At 34.2% G+C, this 20,506-nt stretch overlaps 2 protein-coding genes across 3 annotated transcripts in view; one reads left to right on the forward strand and one right to left on the reverse strand.

Moving 5' to 3' along the window:
* Positions 1–20,506, reverse strand: part of LOC135843644 (uncharacterized) — a 390,290-nt gene that overhangs the window by 111,573 nt on the left and 258,211 nt on the right. The gene's annotated exons all lie outside the window — the stretch shown is intronic.
* Positions 6,099–8,913, forward strand: LOC135844604 (esterase E4-like). Its single transcript, XM_065362843.1, has 10 exons — positions 6,099–6,381; positions 6,476–6,616; positions 6,743–6,902; positions 6,993–7,178; positions 7,265–7,476; positions 7,548–7,707; positions 7,887–8,059; positions 8,153–8,312; positions 8,397–8,535; positions 8,639–8,913. The coding sequence occupies exons 1-10, from the start codon at positions 6,241–6,243 to the stop codon at positions 8,799–8,801; spliced, it is 1,635 nt and encodes a 544-aa protein (XP_065218915.1). The 5' UTR covers positions 6,099–6,240; the 3' UTR covers positions 8,802–8,913.

Genomic DNA, 20,506 nt, shown 5'->3' on the forward strand with positions numbered 1-20,506 from the left:
CACAAAGCTTTGCTTAATTTCGTACACAAAATATTCGCCAAAAAATACCTATATTTTAGCAGACGCACACGTGAGTGTACGGTTCGTTTTCCTGCATATCTCGCGATACGATTCCGACTCCGACCGCTGAATTTATATTATTATTCAATTCGAAATGAGAACGCAAAAATGCGTCTTCTTAGTTAAAAACCAATTTCAAAGAAACGTTTAAACTATGAATTTTTAACAGGGTTTATTTGATAATTTACTTTTTCATAATGCGCGCGCCTTTATTTTCTTTTGAACCGAAGCGAGAACTCCTCCTGCGTTTGAATATTTTATTTTTAAATTATCTCCCCGCTTCTTGTTATTTTTTTTGCTCTTGTTTAATTCCCATACTACTGTAAGTCTTTTCTATGTAAATTTATTGTATTTAATATATTATTATACCTCTTCGGTAACTTTTTCCTATCGTTGTATAACTTCCTGTATTTAATTTAATTTTTTTTGTTATAATTTATATATAATTGTTCGGATTATTGTAATCTCGTATCCTTTTGTGGTCTCCTTTTTTTTTTTCAATTGATAACAATCTTATTTATTCCCGGAGATCTTACGTATTTTTTTTATTTATAGAAATTAATATAACCACGACTAAAGATGAAATTCTCTCGAGGGTTGAAGGTTTTCTTGTGGTTTTTTTTCAGTCTTATATAAATTCATTTCCATTTTGCTCGCTGTATAATAAAGTTTCCTCTTTTTTTTTATCTTTAAATTGGACATCTGCGGTTAACTGACTTTTTTCTTTTGTATTTTATTAAATTTATAAATTTGAATTAAATGAAAGAGAGAATATTTGCTTAGATGTGATACACTTTTATACTTACATCTTAAGTATTGAAAATACGGTCGGGGAGCCCGCAAAAGGATCTACTGCACACACCCACCCCCGGAAGATCCACCAGGACAACTTTTTTCTCAAAGGGGGATTCCTAAGGAACATCTCTAGCTGTTGTCCTAAAAAAAAAAGTGGCCCTATTAACAAAATGGCGTCCATTTTGATTGACAGGTCAGCCGAAATCATAGATTTTGCGTTACAACATCACTGAAAGAAATGATTTTCAAAACGCTTAATTCAGTCCTGAAATTGATATAATGGTTACTGCACAGTACAGTAATTTTCAAATTACCTCATTTTGATGTAATGATTAGTCCCTCGGTGGCGTAGTAGGTAGAGCCGCGGACCTCCGTTCACGAGGTACCTGGTTCAAACCCAGCTACGGAGGCAAGCTTGCGCGTGTAATTAAAAAATCTTTCGTGCAATTATCAACATTACACGCCAAGTACAGTGGGACTACCAGTTTAGCCGAGCTAACAGATAATGCACGCCATCTGTTAGTAGAATCAAAAAGCTGAAACTGGTTCGAGCGTCTATAGAGGTCAACACTGAGGAGCTCAGGGTCTCTAAACTACCCGGCTAGCTCCAAGGTGCTTGTGTAGATGTCACTAGAAAGCAACGGGAAACTACTAGTGGAAGCTCGAAACAAAGTCGATTCCCTAGAATAATCGCAGTGGCAATAGGCATACGCCTCACCCTGTTATAGGGTACCACAAAAAAAGCGATTTCCAATGTCCTGTAAAGGATAAGGAACCACGACAACGACGACGACGATGTAATGATTACATATAGTTTAAATCAGAGAATGCATCAAATAATGGAATGAGTATACATCGCCAGGATGGATTTATTGCATCACTAAGTTTCTCTGTATGCGAATGTAGTGAGTACTTTTAGCGCAGTACTCAGTACATTGTTTTTGTAAATCAATGCATCAAAAACTGGTAAGCATTCCCATCCCATTCCCAAACAGTGATAAACCTATAAATACTTTGAGGGCCTGAATCAAATATTCTACTCGCGGCCATGTCTTTAAGTGCAGGTAGTTAGGATGAAAGGTTGCGGGTTCAAATCCCCATTAGGTAGGAAAATTTTCATAGGGAAATTGTGTCTTGAAAAATACTGCACTTCTATGTAATAGTTACTTCTCTAAATATGTACTGATTAATGCGTTTCATTCCTATACCAAAATTACCGCGTTTTACTGCACTGACTGCATCATTTTAATGTGTAACTATTACTGTTTATTTCCTTCAGTGTAGGACTTTCAAAAAAATTTTCAAGCTGTACAAAGGTAGATCAAAAGAGCAGGTAAAAATTTATCACTTGTTTTTTTTTTTGGTTCCCCAACACACAAGGATAAACATATTTATTTACATCTTAAATCTAGGACTAAATCTAAACAAAATGTAATATCTCAATTTATCATCCCTAATCCTAGATCCAAGATGCGGTGGGAAGGGGGGAAGACGGGTTGTCCACCACGACCCATACCCCCTAGGTGGTTGCCAAGGGCCCAATCACCATACCAGGCTTTATTATTCACCCACACATATCAGGTAGACTGAGTCCCCCAACCCGTCTTGGGAAAAGGATTTTAGGGAGAGGAATTTGGTGCCTAGGGGGGGGGTCAACAAGTGTTGGTCTCCCCTTTGCATTACACGAGTTACGGATATGGGGGGACTTTTGCGAGGAGGCTGGTGCACTTGCCAAGGGCTTCACACCAGCCTCTCACATTGGACTTAAGAGTACTACAATACTAGATATCGTTGCCTTAGTTGCAAAGTAGCGTATGTCCATCTGTTAACTTGATACTTCGTGTAAAAGTGCTTTCAATCTGGAGCGCCATCTATTGGGTTTTAGTGGTAGCCAATGGGTAGGTATGCTGGCGGGACATGTCTCCGACATACCTACCCATTGGCTACCACCAAAACCCAATAGATGGCGCTCCAGATTGAAAGCACTTTTACACGAAGTATCAAGTTAACAGATGGACATACGCTACTTTGCAACTAAGGCAACGATATGAATAATTAATTTAGGCTGAAAAATTTAGGAAAAATCGGTATGATTAGTTAGCTTAGTCTATTTTGCAAATACAGTAGACTCCCGATTATCCGACCTAATTGGGGGCGGGGGGGGGGGGGGGTAAGGTAGGTCGGATACCAAAGAAGTCGGATAATCCAAAATGGATGTTTTTAGAGTAGAAATGAAATGCATAAGCTTGAGAACACAATTTTTCATTCAGAAAATGAAGTTTTGACTCAAAACAGGAACAAAGAATCGAAAAAATAACGAATAAACAAAAATAATATAGGCCTACTTACTTTTGTGCATAGAAGACAATGAAACTGCACACTGCATTATTATTTACACTTCAAAATCAAAAATTAGGGATTTTTTGGATTATCCGACCTTGGTGGGTCGGATAATGCGAAAAGTAAGTCGGATAAATTTGTACCAGATAACCCGGCTACAGAGGCAAGCTTGTGCGTGTAATTAAAAATCTTTCGTGCAATTATCAACATTACATGCCAAGTACCGGGGGACTGCCAGTTTAGCTGAGCTAACAGATAATGCACGCCATCTGTTAGCAGAATCAAAAAGCTGAAACTGGTTCGAGCGTCTATAGAGGTCAACACTGAGGAGCTCAGGGTCTCTAAACTACCAGGCTAGCTCCAAGGTGCTTGTGTAGATGTCACTAGAAAGCAATGGGAAACTACTAGTGGAAGCTCGAAACAACGTTGATTCCCCAGAATAATCGCAGTGGCAATAGGCATTCGCCTCACCCTGTTAGGGTACCACAAAAATGCGATTTTCAATGTCCTGTAAAGGACAAGGAACCACGATGACGACGACGAACCCGAAAGTTGGATAATTCGGAGTTGGATAATTGGGATTGGGAGTCTACAGCATTATAGTACAAGAAAGAAACCCACATTAAATTTATTTAGGCTTATGGTTTTGAGAAAACAATTTTTAAGTAGGGCATGCATATTTTGAAAAATCTAACTATCGTAGTTATTTAAGTACAGCTTGAGGTAATGATTTTGATGGGTTATTTACAGGGCTTCTTCCAGTTGATGTTTGGTTGGTAGATCAGGATTGAAGCTATTCCTCCTTCGGGGTGCATACTCTGACAGTAACTGAGTGGTCCCTGAAGCATTCGATGATGGATTGTTTCACTGTTGGCCACTACAGTTTATCCAGATCACACCCTAGTCTTGGTACTGCTATCCTTTTGATCTTGAGTTGGTCGCATTTGGCAGCAAGTGCTTTCATTATTGTTACAAAATCCTTGATTGACGGCTTATCATTGTACTGTTCTTTGGTGATGGCGTAAAGGATGTTTTTTCCATTTTTTTTTTTAGGTAAACTATTTCACCAACCTTAGCACTCCATGACCCCAGAGTGTCCTAATTGCCAACGGCTCATTTGAACAGGAGCGCAATGCCCTTGGACATCCTGAAGTCTCACCTGACACAATGGGCCAGGGCAAACTTTGAGTATTGTCTAAATAGGTCATCCTCCAATTCCTCCCATTTGATTTGGTCTCTATCTTTCCCCAGTTGGAGTGTTGGATTTTCTTTTCTAGTTCCTTCTCAGCTCGTTTGAGAACTTTCTCCTTGTTAAAATTTCAAGTGCTAAAGTGCTTTTTTCGATTTTTGGTGAATTTTTGAAAATCAAATTTTGGCCAAAAATGACCTGGAAAAAAATCAAAATTTTACCAAATTGACCTTGAAAACTGAAATTTGGGATATACTGTATTTTCGACTCGCCAAATCAATGGGAAACTGTTTCAACCCGTTTTGAGCAGTTCTGGAGCTTATTCCAGCAGATTTTTGAATCTTTAAATTTTCACAAAATTTATTCAAATGGAGTTGGAAAGCCAAAATTTATTCCGCAAACTAATCTAAATACGCTACGAAGTCGACTGCAGGTAAATTTCAAGTCGTTTTGGAGCCTCCGGCGGCTTTTTGAAAATTCCTAGAGCTTCCAGCAGATTTTTGAAACTTTAAATTTTCACAAGCCAAAATTCACTCTAAACTCCAATTTTAACACCGTCTGAAGACGACTTCGTGTGGGTTCGAGTCATTTCGGAGCTTCCAGCGACTTTTTGATAATTACTGGAGTCTCTATCAGATTTTTGAAACTTGCTATTTTTGGGACTTCGTAGCGTATTGAAATTAGTTTGCAGATTGAATTTCGACTTTCCAACTCAATTTGATGAAAGTTTGTGGGAATTTCAAGTTTCAAAAATCTACTGGAAGCTCCAGTACTTCTCAAAATGGGTTGAAACAGTTTTCCATCGATTTGACAAGTCAAAAATAGAGTATATCCCAAATTTCAGCTTTCTAGGTCAATTTGGTAAAATTTTGATTTTTCCCCTCATTTTGGGCCTATATAATTTGGTTTTCAAAAATTCGCCAAAAATCGAAAAAGGCACTTTAGCACTTGAAATTTTGACAGGTGATGAATTTTTTCCTACTTTTTCAATATACCTTTGTACGGCTTAAGAAAATTTCTTGTAAGTCGTATGTTGAGACGCAAAATCTGCGATTTCGACTGAACTATCCATCAAAATGAACGCCATTTTGTAAGCAGGACCACTTTTGTTTTGAAGATGAAGGCAAGAAATTTTCCTTAGGACTCTCCCTTTCAGAAAAAAGTTGTCCCGGAGGATCGACGAGGGGGTGTAGTAGATCCTTATTGCCCCCCCCCCCCCCTACTCATTAACACATTGTCTGTTTTGTGGAGATTAAAATAGGAATATGTTTGTTTTTTTTCGTTAATTATCCCTTCGAAGAATTTGCCGGCAATTACTACGTTACATTTTTAAAACAATGTGATAACAGCAGAATAATTAATTGAAAAAAAATCAAGTAAGTACCCCAAAATATTAATAAAAGCCCAAGCAAATGACTAATTTCAACAATAATAATCACCTCAATTTTATTCATTATAACGCGGTGTCAATTTTTGAGCTTTGAAACACCAGAAAAAAAATTGTACTCAACGAAACATGTTAACAATAATACGATAAAATAACACTGCTGCTTTAACCTTACCAAAATAAGCAAAGTTGTAAACAAAAAAAGAAATAAAAAGGAAAGATTACCAAAAACATGAAACGAACGGAAAAATTTTAAACACATACGCATTTTTATGCGCATGTAATGATAACACCTTGAAAATCGCTGCTGCTTTGAAATAGCAAATTTGCAGAAATCCATTTTAAAGCTAGGTACCTAAATTCCAACTTGAGAATAATACGTTTTCAACAAAAATACAGAACACTGTTCGAATATTTTACCAGCTACCGCTAGTATAATTAGTTGTCGGTAATACTAAATTCACAAATAATGTCGAATAAAGTAATCGTAAATGTAAACGGAGATAGAATCAAAGGAGTCAAAAAGGTATCGAATTTTTCTGGCACTGAATACTACTCGTTTCTTGGAGTACCTTATGCGCAACCTCCAATAGGACAAGCACGATTCAAGGTAGGTTTTAAATATTATCAATTCGTTATATTTTTGTCACAAAATGTTTCTTCCAACAAGTGAGACTTTAAATATTTAAATCTTTATGGCATAGGATCCTGTGAAAATAAAACCTGGGAAAAATAACGTCATAGATGCAACAGTTGAAAAAGGCGGATGTCGACAATTCTGCATTTACCAAAGAGACCTGGCAGGATCAGAAGATTGCTTGTATAATAATATACACACAAGACAGGTACCAGTAATTCAGTTTATAAAATTTTAAACCTCTTAATTTGTATTTACTTCTGGTCATTACTCGAGAAACTTTTCAAAAATTGAAATTTCATTCCGCAAAACTCTGATCTTGTAATCTTCACAGCTGCCTACAAAAGACGAACCACTAAAACCAGTTATTGCAGTAGTCCATCCTGGAGGACTATTGTTTGGATCACCAGATCCAGATATTTTCGGATCACCCGACTTTGTCATGCATCACGATGTTGTTTTTGTTGGAATTGGATTTCGATTACATTTTTTAGGTTGGATCTTGAAAGAATTTAATAATTATTCGGTTGATCGTTTACCAACTAAAAATAGGTACCTAAAATGAAACTGTTTTCTAATTTCAGGATTTTTAAATCTCGGTTTAAAAGAATGTTCTGGTAATCAAGGGCTGAAAGATATCTTAGCGAGTCTACAATGGATAAAAGAAAATATATCAGCTTTTGGAGGCGATCCCAATAACGTCACTTTATTGGGAAGTAGTAGTGGATCATCTCTAGTTCACTGTTTGATGCTATCACCAAAAAGTGAAGGTATACACAAGTGATCTTTATCATACTTATTTAAATATTTCAGTAAAGGAAATCCAGCCTCGATTACACGTAGCAATATTTTTCAGGTTTATTCCATAAGGCAGTATTAATGGGAATGTATATTTTAAATCCTACTCTCATATTTCCAAAAGAAAACGCTTCGATAGCTTTTGACATTGCAAAAGCTCTGGATTATGAAGGAGATGACGTAAACGATAGAAAAAAATTACTGAGATTTTACAAAACCATCGATATCGATGAGATTTTTCCACTACGAATAGAATCAGTTTTCGATGAAGTGAGAAATAGATAATGATTACCCTCCGAAACATGATCAATTTGATCATTGATTGCATTTTATGTGAACAGATTGGAGCAGCACTGTATCCTGCTTCTCCATTCACCCACACTTTTGATCAAGGAGAAAATTCTATTCTACCTTTGCCAGCTGGAGAGTTAGCACCATCTACACTTCGAGTGCCAATTATGGTTGGATTTTGTGATAAAGAAGCTGCTATGGGATTTTTTCGTAAGTTGTTCTCAACCTTTAGGGATCTGAAGATAGCCTGGTAGAGGCCAGAGGTGTTTAAATATTGGCTTTATGAGCTCGAATTTTTACCACATCTTTTCTGAGCCATTTCATCACCAGAATTTTTTTTTCAAATCGTTTCATATTGAAAAAAAAACAATTTTTTTCTTATGTTTCAGCAAAATGTAGAAAATCGTTGGTAAAAAATTTCTACGCCACGGTTCGTCAAAACCCCTGCGGTTGGGGACGTAATATGAAAGACGAAGAACTGAAACAAATGCAGAAACAAATCGAAGAATACTATTTGAACGGCAAATCTGTAGATAATGCATCGTTATCCTTGAAATGTGATGTATGAATAATCGTATTCTCTAAAAAAATAAGTACCTATAGAATGATATCCATTCAAAAAATTAACAAAAATATATTTTTCGTTCATTTTCAGATTTTGACTGATCTTGGTTTATCTGATCTGTACGATTCGTTGATCAATGTAATTGCCGCAGATCTTCCCTCATCTGTCTACGTTTATAAATTTGATTTTGAAAGTAATCTTGGTGGCATGAAGGAAAGAATTTTACAAATGATAGATGAACCTTTGGATGGTATAGAAAATTAGATAGGCGTTTTTGATCAAATGTACTACAAATCGTATACTAAATATTTTTGTGGGCTCTTTTATGTCATAGGCACTGTTCATGGCTGCGATTTTAGTTACCTTGTTCCTACAAGAGAATACGTGAGCAGAAGAAAAAGCACACTGAACCCAAGAACCCATAAATTTATTGAAATGTTCACCAAACAAATATGCACTTTTGCCAGCACAGGGTAGGTACCAGTATAAATGAAGATTGAAGAAATACCTACTTTGAAATTGGATTAATTTTCAAACCACTAATCCGTGTTCTATTTTATTTTATTTTTTAAATAGCACTCCCAATTATAAAGGTGCGGAAGTGCAATGGGAACCATCGACGATTGAAAAACCGTGTTACATGTGTTTTGATGATACGATAAAATTAGTTGACGGTAAATTAAACGGAGAACGAATGGAATTTTCAGAAAAATTGAAAAAACAGTTCGGTGGTAAATAATTTTTAAAGTGTGGTTTTGGTTTCTAAAAAAAATATTGATGTACTGTGATTAGCATTTACCTGTTTCTGAAACTGATCTAAATTCGTAATTAAAATATTTCATATCAGATCACACGATAGAAACAATTTTATTCCCATTATTTTACTTGTGAGATTCTCTAAAATTTTCGTTCACAAGTTCCCATCAATGATCTTGTAACATATCAATTCTTTTCTAACTGCTGAAAATACTTTTCAAAAGGGAAGGGGAGGTGGTATTTTTACATCAATTTTACAAAGGAATTTTCAAAACTTCATTACTCGTTCTAGTCAAATTTTCCTGAAAATTTAGTTAATTTTTATTGCGTTTTTGAATGTATTTTTACAAAAAATTTCACACATTTTTTTGAATTTTTGGTAAGTATTTAATTAAATATTTTGTTACCTTATGGTAATTTTTGATGATTTAAATGCTTTTCAGGATGTTTTCGCAATATTTTAGTAACATTTTTGACAATTTTACTGAAATTTCATCTTTTTTTTGGACGATTTCTAGTAATTAAAACACTTTTTAGGGTATTTTTAATAACATTTTAGCATATTATGGTTGACACTTCTTCATGCATTTTTTTTGCAAATTATGCTTAATTTTTAACATTTTTGATAGGTATTTTTTTTAATTCATTTTTTTGGTTTTTTTACACCATTTCATCTAGCATGTTCTCAACATTTTTTCATACACTTTCACCAAATTTCACTAAAATATCATTGTTTCCAATGATTTTAATTCATTTTAATGTTTTTTTTGAACTTATTTCATGTGGTCCTAGCGAATTTTGCTTCAATTCAATTTCTTCTACTTCTTCTTCTCATTTTTAACAATGGTGGTTAGAAATTCTTTCTTGATAGATGTAAGTAGGTATCGTTGATTTCACACTAGGTATTTCCAAATCTTCAAGAATTGTGCTGTTCTTCACATACCACAGGGCGTTTATAAGTTTTCTTAGAATTTTGTTCTGGAATCTTTTGATAGTCAGGATATTGGATTCACTCACTAGCTGAGAAGCCAGTAAAGCTATTTGAGTTTTTTGTCAAGTTGAGTCCTCTTCTTCAGAATATGATCTCTTCATGTGAGATGGTTGTCATTGTCAAGGTGTATGGTAATCCCAGATATTTGACAACATTTGTTTGAAGTATTTCATAGTGAGCAGGTTGTTTTGACTCTTCTTCTGGTAAAAACATCCAGCAACTGTATAAAATGGACAAATAAAAATAATTCAATGTTGAAAAATAACATTTTGGATGCAGAATCTAGGAAACCTTGTGCACATGCGCCAAACTTGATGTTTACAGTGTGCTGATTGTTCAGGGTCTGACACTAGTGGAGATGAGAGATGTCGGAACCAAATACCAAATCAAAATCAACAATAACAAATACTTTTATCATTTCGTCAACTACTTAAAACTAAACAAGACAAAATTCTCGTCATTAAGACGGCCAACCTGCGGCCAACTATATTTTAGCGTTTTTGTGCGGCCAATTATATCTAATTCTTATCATCGCCACAAGAGCAGGGCTGTAAGGTAATTTATGTTGGTAAATTACGGTGGTATTTTACCGTATTTTACCAAAAGTTTATAACCGTATTTTACCATAATTTACCAAAAAGCCAAATTAACACTTTTTTTCCATCTTTCCTTCATAAATTTCCAAATTTCCATGGAAATTTATAATTTGAAAGTTACCAAAAATTTTCCCCATAAATTTGCAAAAAATGTCTATGGAAAATTTTCTATAATCTTTAATAACACCTAAAACAGATGAAAATTTACTTCAGAGGCAGGTCAGAAGTTCACAACTTTGAAGTCGAACTACAAAAAATAACTCTTCATATCCAAATTAGTAAAATACCATAAATACCTACGGTAAAATACCGTATTTCACCGCCATATTTTACCAGCAAATAAATTACAGTAATTTAACAGCCCTGCACAAGAGAGATGGTTCTGTGTTGCAACACGGTCGACATCACTTGTAACACAACCAACCACTTTTCCACCACTAGGGAACTGGCGCATGTGCAGAATGTTTCCTGGATTCTGCATCCAAAATGTAGCCATCAAACACTCTTGATTTGAAATTTGAATTATACATCCATTTATAAGTATATGGTCGACAGGTAAAAAGGACATAGCTCAATTTTTCACTTTCGATTTTGATTCTCCAAGTTTAACACCATTTGTTTATTGCGTTTAAGTTGTTTTGTAATCTGTCCATTGCAAAATCTGGGTCAAAGGGCTAGCTTGTGTGATAATTGCAATGTTGTCAGCAAATGTCACCATTGTGTTGTGATGCTGCTTGTCAAAGGGATGTCACCTACATAGAGATGCTATAATATTGGGCGCAATGCACTTCCTTGTGGTACTCCTGCTCAGATTGTTCTGAAGTCAGAGAAAGCATAGTGGTATTTGACTCTGAATTTTTTATCACTTGAGTAGTGAGCAGAAAGATTGTATAGTATGTCTGGAAAATGGTTTTCAAGCTTCATTAATAGACTGGCATGCCATACTCAATTAAAAGCTCGGCTTACATCAAGAAAAGCTGCAGCGCAATTTTTTTTATAATTTTGGTAAAAATGCTCAAAAAAGTCTGTAAAATCAAATCAAAAAGTGATGATACTTTTGAAAAATTTTAACAGGATTGAGCGAGAATTACTTATGTGAAAAGCTGAAATTTCTTTCAACACAATTATGTTGACTTGACTTTGAAAAATCTCTGAAAATCATCAAAAAAGGATAAAATTCTAAGAAGTTGTCAACATTTTTCATAAATTGTATACCTACCTAAAATAGGTACCTATGATTAATATTCTTTGAAAACATAAGATAAATTGTACAGCGCCAAATTTGCTCAAAGCTCATCAATTTTTGTAAACTTTGTCAATAATTGCAATAAAATAAAATGAGTTGCTTACAGTTACAGTTTAAAAATTCTGATTAAATAATTTCATTGGTTTTTGGTTACAGCTAGTTAGGCTATAAATATTGGGAAACTCTGTGATGGTTTTGGTTGCAGTTATGGTTTTTTTTTGGCTAATTGTAGAGGTTAAAATTCATTTTGATTAAAGATTAGGGTTATGATTGATATTCCTGGAATTTCCCTGTTGGCGTTCAGTACCTATCCTGTGGCAATTGCATTGCATCTCTGGATCTTTGTTTTGACGCAGAGCAATACTGAGTTTTATCAAGATTTTCATCCAGTTTCTTCTCATTTCTGACATTCATGATGAAATCCGATTAAAACTTTGATCTGACCAGATCTCTGGTTGAATATAATTAGATCAAACTGGATTCAGAGAATGTACATATTTGATCTGATCCAATCAGATCCAATCGTTTTCCACTGAGCAGTTTTATCTCGACTCGAGTGATACTCTTCGCAAGTCTAAATTTTCAAACAAAATATTCCAATACCTCGCCATAAAAACGAGTACCTACATTTCCATTCGACGAGGAAAACTCAATCGTCGACTTGATTAAAAAGATATTAACCCTGAAAAGTGTACTCGAACAGAAGTTCTCGCCATAGTAGTCTATATTTCTTCTCAACAATGTCTACAAAATGCTTATGAAGAGCTCATTTCATTAGTTGATTGTAGCGAAGAGCAATTAAAACTATCCGGTATCAATATCTAATCGGGAAACAGGAAACGATGGTACGATAAAATGGACTCGCTAAAACGCAGCATCCAAGACTTTTAACGAAGTTGTGCCGAAATGGAAAATATTACAGTTGGTTAGAAGTTGTACGAAGTGAAGTGTTATTTTAACAAGTTTGCGTAGTATAAGTTTCGATTTGAACGAGCTGGCCAGATGTTTTATATACACGATTTTAGATTTATTATTACACCACGGGACGGGATCACTGACTGGTTACCTAGTTTTTTCAGGAGGCGATGATTATCGAGAAGTTGAGATAGTGAAATTTGAAAGAAAATGCCAACAACTTCGAGCAGGTTATAGGTTTAGGTAGGTACGCGATAACTTGGCCACGTCAGTGTCATTCGAATAAGACTTACATTGTACCTCAGCTCAGGCAGATATCGCTTTGACGTAAATCTTCAGGGTACAATGTTTGAAGTTTATTTTTGAAAAGCATTAATCAAAGGAAATAACTCATTAAAAATTCCAAATACGACTCGCGCAACCATAGATGATGGTATGTTATGAAACAAAGGACCGAAAGACCGCTCTATCCGCCGTTAATTAAAACATGACTTGAGACAATCGCACCTACTCGCAAATTCTGCAAACCTTTCTGGGCGCGATATTATTTGCATACGAATTAATCGTGCGCCTTCGTCGTCGCCGACTCTCACTCCTTTGGTGGCGTAGTTAAATTTCAAACTTGTTTGTACGTATAACAACTCCTTAAACTCGGCCTACGACGAGTAGGTATACGCAGACTATACACAGAGCCTATATCCATTTGCCCCGCTTTTGTTTCCATTTACGCGAAATTGGATTATCTGCCGAATACGGACGATGGCTGGATTTACGGATATCTGTATTTAATAAAATTCGACTAAATTATCGAAAGGGTTTAATTGTATTAACGAATGAATATCTAATGATTAGAGGTGTTAGCTCACGTCAGTGGAACCCGAATTGCTAAAATTGCTACCTAATTTTCAATCGTTTAGTGGCTTTTTTATAATCTACTTCCGATAAAATTACGCTACTGAACGAAAAGTATTTTCATTCGGATGAATTCGAATACTTAATTGAAATGACTCCGATTTTGTGCAAAAAAAATGGTCGAGAGTTCTCTTGTCCTTGACCTTTGAATTGTTTCATTGTGTAGCATTTTCACCGAATTAGTTCGTCTGACATTTTACAATTAGATTGCTGTCGAGAAGGTGGCTGATAATTTAGCTTCGGGGGTTTTGAGGTTTTATTCTTTGCACGAATTATAATAAATACGTTGTCTTTTATTGACGAATCAATGAATTTCGAGGGTTTTCACCAATTACTTTCATTCGATAGTAAGTAGACTAAGTTCGTGACGAAAAATTCTGTTCAATTTGTTAGACGATGTTTATAAAGAGTCAAATACTCGAGTTCTACTTGTTAGGTCATCAGGGCTCGTACCTATTCAAATTTTTTCAAAAAAAATAATTTCAGTGACTCAAATGAGCTTGAAAAAGTAACCAAGAAGTAATCCGCGGTTGTGGTGACAGCATAGGGTTCAAATCAAATCCAAAAAATTAGAAGATTTCATAAATTAGCAGGACGTTGTTGAATTCATCAAATCCATTGTAACTTTTACACCACTGAACGACACCGCTTTTCTTATTTCCTCCATCAAGACGACAGCGATAGCGTCGAGACCGACACAAAAAACACATGAAATACAGCAACTGTATCTGCAGCTATAAAACATTCCATTAAGAGACGTTAAGAAACTCGAGATAGATGATTCGCGCAAACATTTATATTCATTTTTATACTCTAAGCAAAGTGAACAGCCGACGAGTCTTCAGCCATGATGCCAATTTTATAAGGCTAAGCCATCGTAAACCGCATTAAAGTACACAATCACAATTTCGCAGCACCTACTCACTCCAAATGGGTTTAAAACAATCAAATAATTGACTGAGCAGACTTCTAAAAAGTACTGAACTACTCGCATCTCACACTTGGAGCTCGAGCCGCCGTTTAACAGGCTTTTTCGCGCTAATTAAGTAAATAAACACGGAGCGTAAAACATTTTCATAGTGTTTCATGGCATCGACAAAGACATTTTAACCCTTTTTGAAATAAGACCGTTAAAATTTTTAGTACAGCCGGTAAATGCCTAGTTATACTTTCATTATTTCTTATATTATTAGGCGACGAGAGAGGAAATAGCCTCTTAATTACTATACCCCTTTCACGGTGGTGGTATTTGCAGTTATAACTCGAAATGAAAATTTTTGATCGTTTTTTAAACCGCAATAAATAACCGCACGTGTCGTCGTAGTATATGTATAGCTAAAATAATCGTAAACAAACATCACGAAATTATGGTTTCACCGTTCACGAAAAAGCCAGAGAAGGGTTTTTGACAAACCGAGCCAAGTTATTATCCGAAGAACACTACAAGAGACCTCAGGAAATTCGTCGAGGGAAAGTTAAACGTTAGCGACAGTTCAACCCTCCTCGGCAGGAAATAACGAATGACCCAAACGAAGGTAAATTATGTTACGGATTAAGGACTGCTAATATTTAGCCACTACGTAGCTTAGCTTAGATAGAGGTAGGTAGGATACTCGTAGTCTCAAACCTTCTACATATGAAGGGTGACTTTGGTAAACACATCGGCCCGTAAAAATACCCAAATCAAATTACATACATCAAAAATACTACGTCGTGTCGCGTGGTCTTCAAAAAAAAAAAAAAAAAAAAAAATACAAGGAAAAAGAACCAGCCTCTCGAACGCATTTGTGAGTTTAATACGTATCATACTCAATTTGTAAAACGAATTTCACAACGATGTTATTTGACCTTACAATAAAGTCCTGCATTGTCAAAAATCGTCAAAATTTCTCGCTTTCGAACAAAATTACTTCTAAAATGAACATTTGTTTGCATAAAAGTTCAAAAAGTCTTATTTTTTTCCAAAAATTGGCTGAAATGAAACATTATTGGGTGCCTTTGAAAAAATGTTGGAACCAAAAAAATTTCCTCCACTCTATCCCCTAGCCCACAATGGCAAAAAACGCGTTTGGGGGGGGGATCATATTTCAACGAGTTTTGAATAAAAAATTTTGAATTCACCCAAAATATATCGAGGAAACATGAGTTTATAGCAACATGAATTTTTTCAACAATTTTTCAAAATTTTTTGGCTCCACAGGTACTCCATCACATCTGTCCTTGTGACATGCCCGAAATATTTGAGAATTTGGCTGAGTACCACTGCCAACAGCATCTTCTGGACACCAATTTCTCTCAGGATGGACACTTGAGTTGGAATAATCATAATGTGAGAAGCCAAAGGAACTTCGAATTCAACGTTCTCATCAAAAAGTAAGAGGATATTCGAACTCAGCAGTTTTTATGAAGACATAAAAGCCAATAAAATTTCAAAAAAGTTCTAAGTAAAAAACAAAAATACATATTATTCTCATAATTCTTTGCTAAATTGTTTTTTTTTTTTTTAAGTTGCTTTACCAAACAAAAAGGTCAAAAAAGTGACCAAAAAAGTGGCATTTGAATATGAAAAAAATTACAAGAATTCAACACATTTTTATTTTTAAAAATGTAAAAGAAGTATTTTTTGCCATACTTACAAAAAAGACAAAATTTTGACAATTTTAGCAAAATTCAGAGCTTTTTTAAAAACAATTTTTGGGAAAAAATAATGCTTTAAAGCAACTTTTAGAGCAATACATTTTTTATGCAGAAAAGTGAAACTTTTCTAGATTTTTTTTGTAAATTTTGTAAGAAAGTGACTCTTTTTTGGGAAATGTTAACAAAACGCGAGACTGACTATTTTAACAAATAAGCAAAATTTTTTGATAATTTTTGGCAACAATGTGAAACTTTTAGACAATTTTTGGAAAAAAAAAGTTCGAAATTTTTTACAAACACAAGCAGCAATTTTTAGCACGTAATTTTTGGCAAAACACGTAAGATTTGGCAATTTTTTAGATTTTTAAGAAAAAAGCAAGATCTTTTGACTGAGATATGTAGTATAAAACTTTCACTTTTTTGGAACATTTTTTGAAACATGTTGCCATTGTTGCCAGAAAGCAAAACTTTGACAACTTTAACAAAAAAAAACTTGCCTTTTCGCAAATTTTGGCAACGTTTAGCTATATGCGCGTTTTTTGAACAATTTTGGGAAAAAAGAGCTAGACTCTTTTTTGGGATATGTCAGCAAAACGTGAGACTGATACTATTTTAACAATAAGCAAAATTTTTTGGTAATTTTTGGCAACAAAGTGAAAGTTTTAGACAATTTTTGGAAAAAAAATAAGAAATTCAAAATTTTTTCCAAACAAGCAACAACTTTTTAGCATGTAATTTTTAGTTTAAAAAAAGTAAGATGTGGCATTTTTTGGAATTTTTAAGAAAAAAGCAAGATTTTTTGGTTGAAACAGTATGAATTACTTTTTTATAACATTTTTTTGGAAAATGTTGCCAAAAAGCGAAACTTTGACAACTTTAGCACAAATATCTTGCTTTTTTGCAAATTTTGGCAACTTTTTAGCTATAAAGCGACACCTTTGAACAATTTTTGAAAACAAAAATACTTTTTTTTGGGAAATGTTGAAAAAACGTGAGACTGACAACATTCAGACAGTTTTTTCGGTAATTTTTGGCAACAAAGTAAAACTTCTAAACAATTTTCGAAAAAAAAATAAAAAATTTGAAATTTTTTGCAAACAAGCAACAATTTTTTAGCACTTGAGCAATTTTTGGTAAAAAAGTAGGACTTGGCAATTTTTGGTATTTTCAAGAAAAAGAGCAAGCTTTTTTGGTTGAATGAGGAAGACTTTCACTTTTTTGTAACATTTTTTGGAAAATGTTGCTAAAAAGCGAAACTTTAACAACTTGTTGAAATTATCAACGTTTTTTCTTCGTTTTCAAGAAGTGGAGCTCAATCGGAAAAAGTGAGTTTATTTTTTAGACACACAAAAAAAGGTATTTTTGGTGGCTTAAATAAGTTAAAAATATTGAAATCTTAAGCAATAAAACGAGAAATATTCAAGGTGAAGAGAGAATTCCATTCCATAAAAAAATTATAAGTATCCCAATATTGTGTAAAAAACCTATTTTTACAAAAAAAAACGCAAAAATTACCAGAAAAATAGATTATTAAAAATTCGGAAAAAATTCAATGCATTCAAAAATGAAACAAAGAAAATAAGATCAAAAAATGTATAAAGTGGTAATTGAGTCAACATTGTATATTGTACACAAGACATACTTGAATCTCTCCCCTCTCCACCAATTGGCCAAAAAAAAACCATAAAGGTACCTACTTATTCTTGTTGTGAATTTTATTCAATTTATTCTCTCAATTTAAAACAACGTCACCAAAAAGAAAAAAGGTTGATCCACCTGACACCTCAATACTCGAACAAGCAAACATTTTTTCATTCTCAACCTCTGTTTTGCCCTAATCCTGTATTATTTCAAAAATTAGACATTCATTCATTCATTCATTCATTCATTCCAGTTTTGAGAAAAAATTTCCAATTTTGTTATTGAGAAGCAATGATTTTGGTTAGAGCCAATGGAAGTATTTTAGCAAGTTTGTGTATTAGACCAGCGTGCCAGATTGAATCAAATGCTTGTTGGATATCCCAAAAAAGCTGCTATGGTATACTCTTTGTTTTCAAAATCATTTTGGATGAATTCTTTGATATGATGTAATTGATGAACTGCTGAACCCAAATTGGAAACGAGGAATTGTATTCTGCTTTTCAAGTTGATCTTGAAGTCATTTCAGAATTCTTTTCTTCAAGAGTTTTGACAGTGTGTTCAGTAAACTGATAGGTTGGTATCCATCTGGCGATGTCAATGTTTTGCCTTTTTTAGGTATTATGATAATGACTGCTTGCTTCCATGCAGAAGGAAAATATTCAATTTTTAAACAGGCATTAAATGTTGTGCAAATACTTTCAATACAGTTGTTAGGCAGATTTTTCAACCTATTGGTGTTAATTCTATCAATTCCTGGTGATTTCCTTGTTTTCAGCTTTTTAATACAAAATTTGATTTCTGGAACACTGGTTAATTTTGTTCTGTCATGATTGGTCAAGGATAATAATTCTGGATTAGGTGGAGGTTGATTGTTATTCGAGTTGAAAGGTTTCTCAAAATAATCAGCGAAGGTCTCACATTTTTCTTCATCAGTTTCTGCGACTGAATGCTGATAGGTTAGTGTGGAATTAATACAGTTGAGTTTGCGAATTTTTTGGCGAGTTTCCATAAGTTAGAATCACCAGGATTCAGACTGCTTAAATATGATTTAAATTTTTTGATAAGTTATGGTTAAAAATCTACATATCCGTTTCAATATACCTAATTTTTATGGGTAGTTGATACGTAGACAATAGACATGCGTTGGGTAAAAAAGTTAGAATAATAGATAATAAAAGGAACCTGCAATGATGAAGCTTAATGATTGTAAAACAAAAAAAAATTAAAATTAAAATAATGCAAGTTTTTTTTTCATTTTTTTTTTTTTTTTTTTTTTTTTTTTTTAGTTTGATTAGTTGAGTAATAAGCAAGTATAGCCATTAAGAATGGTATCAATCAAACATACATCACATTAAAAGTACCTAAATTCAGCTTATTTTTATCAGATTTTTCTCATCATCATTATTTTAACCTTTCAGTAATTTGTTCATTTAATTAAAAATTTTGCACAATTCAGAAAAACTCACCTCAAAACTTGCATAAAAATTTGTCAAATTTCATCAAAATTATACAAATTCTTTGAACTTGGAAAACACACCAGCTTTCCACATGCCATCAAATACCTACACCAACGTACTGAACGTACATTCTGTGGCTGCGAAGAAGATTTCGCCATAAACTTCGAAACAAGTTAGCAAATAAATTAGATAGTTACCGAGTGTAAAATATAATTAAGAATATGGCAAATGTAAGGTATATTATACCTATGGCAGAATTCCGGCAAACAGCATATAATAAATCCGGTCCAAAGATATTAAGGTAACTTTTAGCTTTGTTTATTTACTAATATATTGTATCATTACACTCTTGGCGTTTACATAATGTTGAGAATCCGAATCTCAGAAGATTTCAAATTTATCCTTTGATTTTTGCCTCATATAATATACTTATACTTAGTTGGAATGGAATGGAATGGAATGGAACGTACGACGACGACGACGACGACGATGACAACGATATCTACGATGTAACCTTACTCTACGCACAGAGTAGATACCTATACTCGTACCATAGACGCCTATGTTAAATATCCTTTACGAGAGCTGAATGCGGCAAGCTAGATTTTCGCGACATAATTAAGAAATTCATGACGATATAATAGGGTGTAGGCAATAATAACCCCTTAGCTACCTTTATTAATTAATATCACCCACGAGGCATTACATAACACTTTCCCTTTTCTTCTTTACGTACCAACGTATTCGGTATTCGGCTCGCGATACATTTTCATAGCGTCTCGCTGTGTGGCTTCCACTATATATATACGTAATTTTGCGTCGACAACCTTCTGGTAACTGTTATTTATGTTGTAAAATGTGTACTATGAAGAAACTTGAGAGAGTGATACGGCGTTCTTTTTCTTTTACATTAATATTTTCTTTTTTGCCGGCTGCCGGGCTAAAGTTTCCCAGCAAGGCGGTAACGTTTCGATGATAAATCTTGTTTGATTTTCGACAACCTTTCGCCACATACACGCCATCCCATGCCACCGCAAAAAGTCGTTTAAACTGCACCACAATAATTTTATTGCCGGCGAAAACTTTTCGCATGTTCCGGCATGATTGAAAATTTACACCAGTGTCGAGTAGGTATGTTTTTTCTGCTTTTATTTCTTTTTTAAAACTGCGAAAATGTTTAAAAAGTAATTATCGACTAGATAAATGCCAACCAAGACAATGCACTTTTAACCTAACAGCCGAGAATTCTTATCGACTCGTAAAAGTTTTCGAGTTGTTTGAAAGTGATACCAT

The sequence above is a fragment of the Planococcus citri genome, chromosome 4 (assembly GCF_950023065.1).
Source record: "Planococcus citri chromosome 4, ihPlaCitr1.1, whole genome shotgun sequence".
Lineage (NCBI taxonomy): Eukaryota > Metazoa > Arthropoda > Insecta > Hemiptera > Pseudococcidae > Planococcus > Planococcus citri.

What these genes read in the sequence shown, in the direction of transcription:
- LOC135844604 (XM_065362843.1), top strand. Translation starts at nt 6,241, where the DNA reads ATGTCGAATAAAGTAATCGTAAATGTAAACGGAGATAGAATCAAAGGA. An exon ending in TAGGACAAGCACGATTCAAG is followed by an intron (nt 6,382 to 6,475) that starts GTAGGTTTTAAA and finishes TTTATGGCATAG; the next exon opens with GATCCTGTGAAAATAAAACC. An exon ending in CGTTATCCTTGAAATGTGAT is followed by an intron (nt 8,060 to 8,152) that starts GTATGAATAATC and finishes GTTCATTTTCAG; the next exon opens with ATTTTGACTGATCTTGGTTT.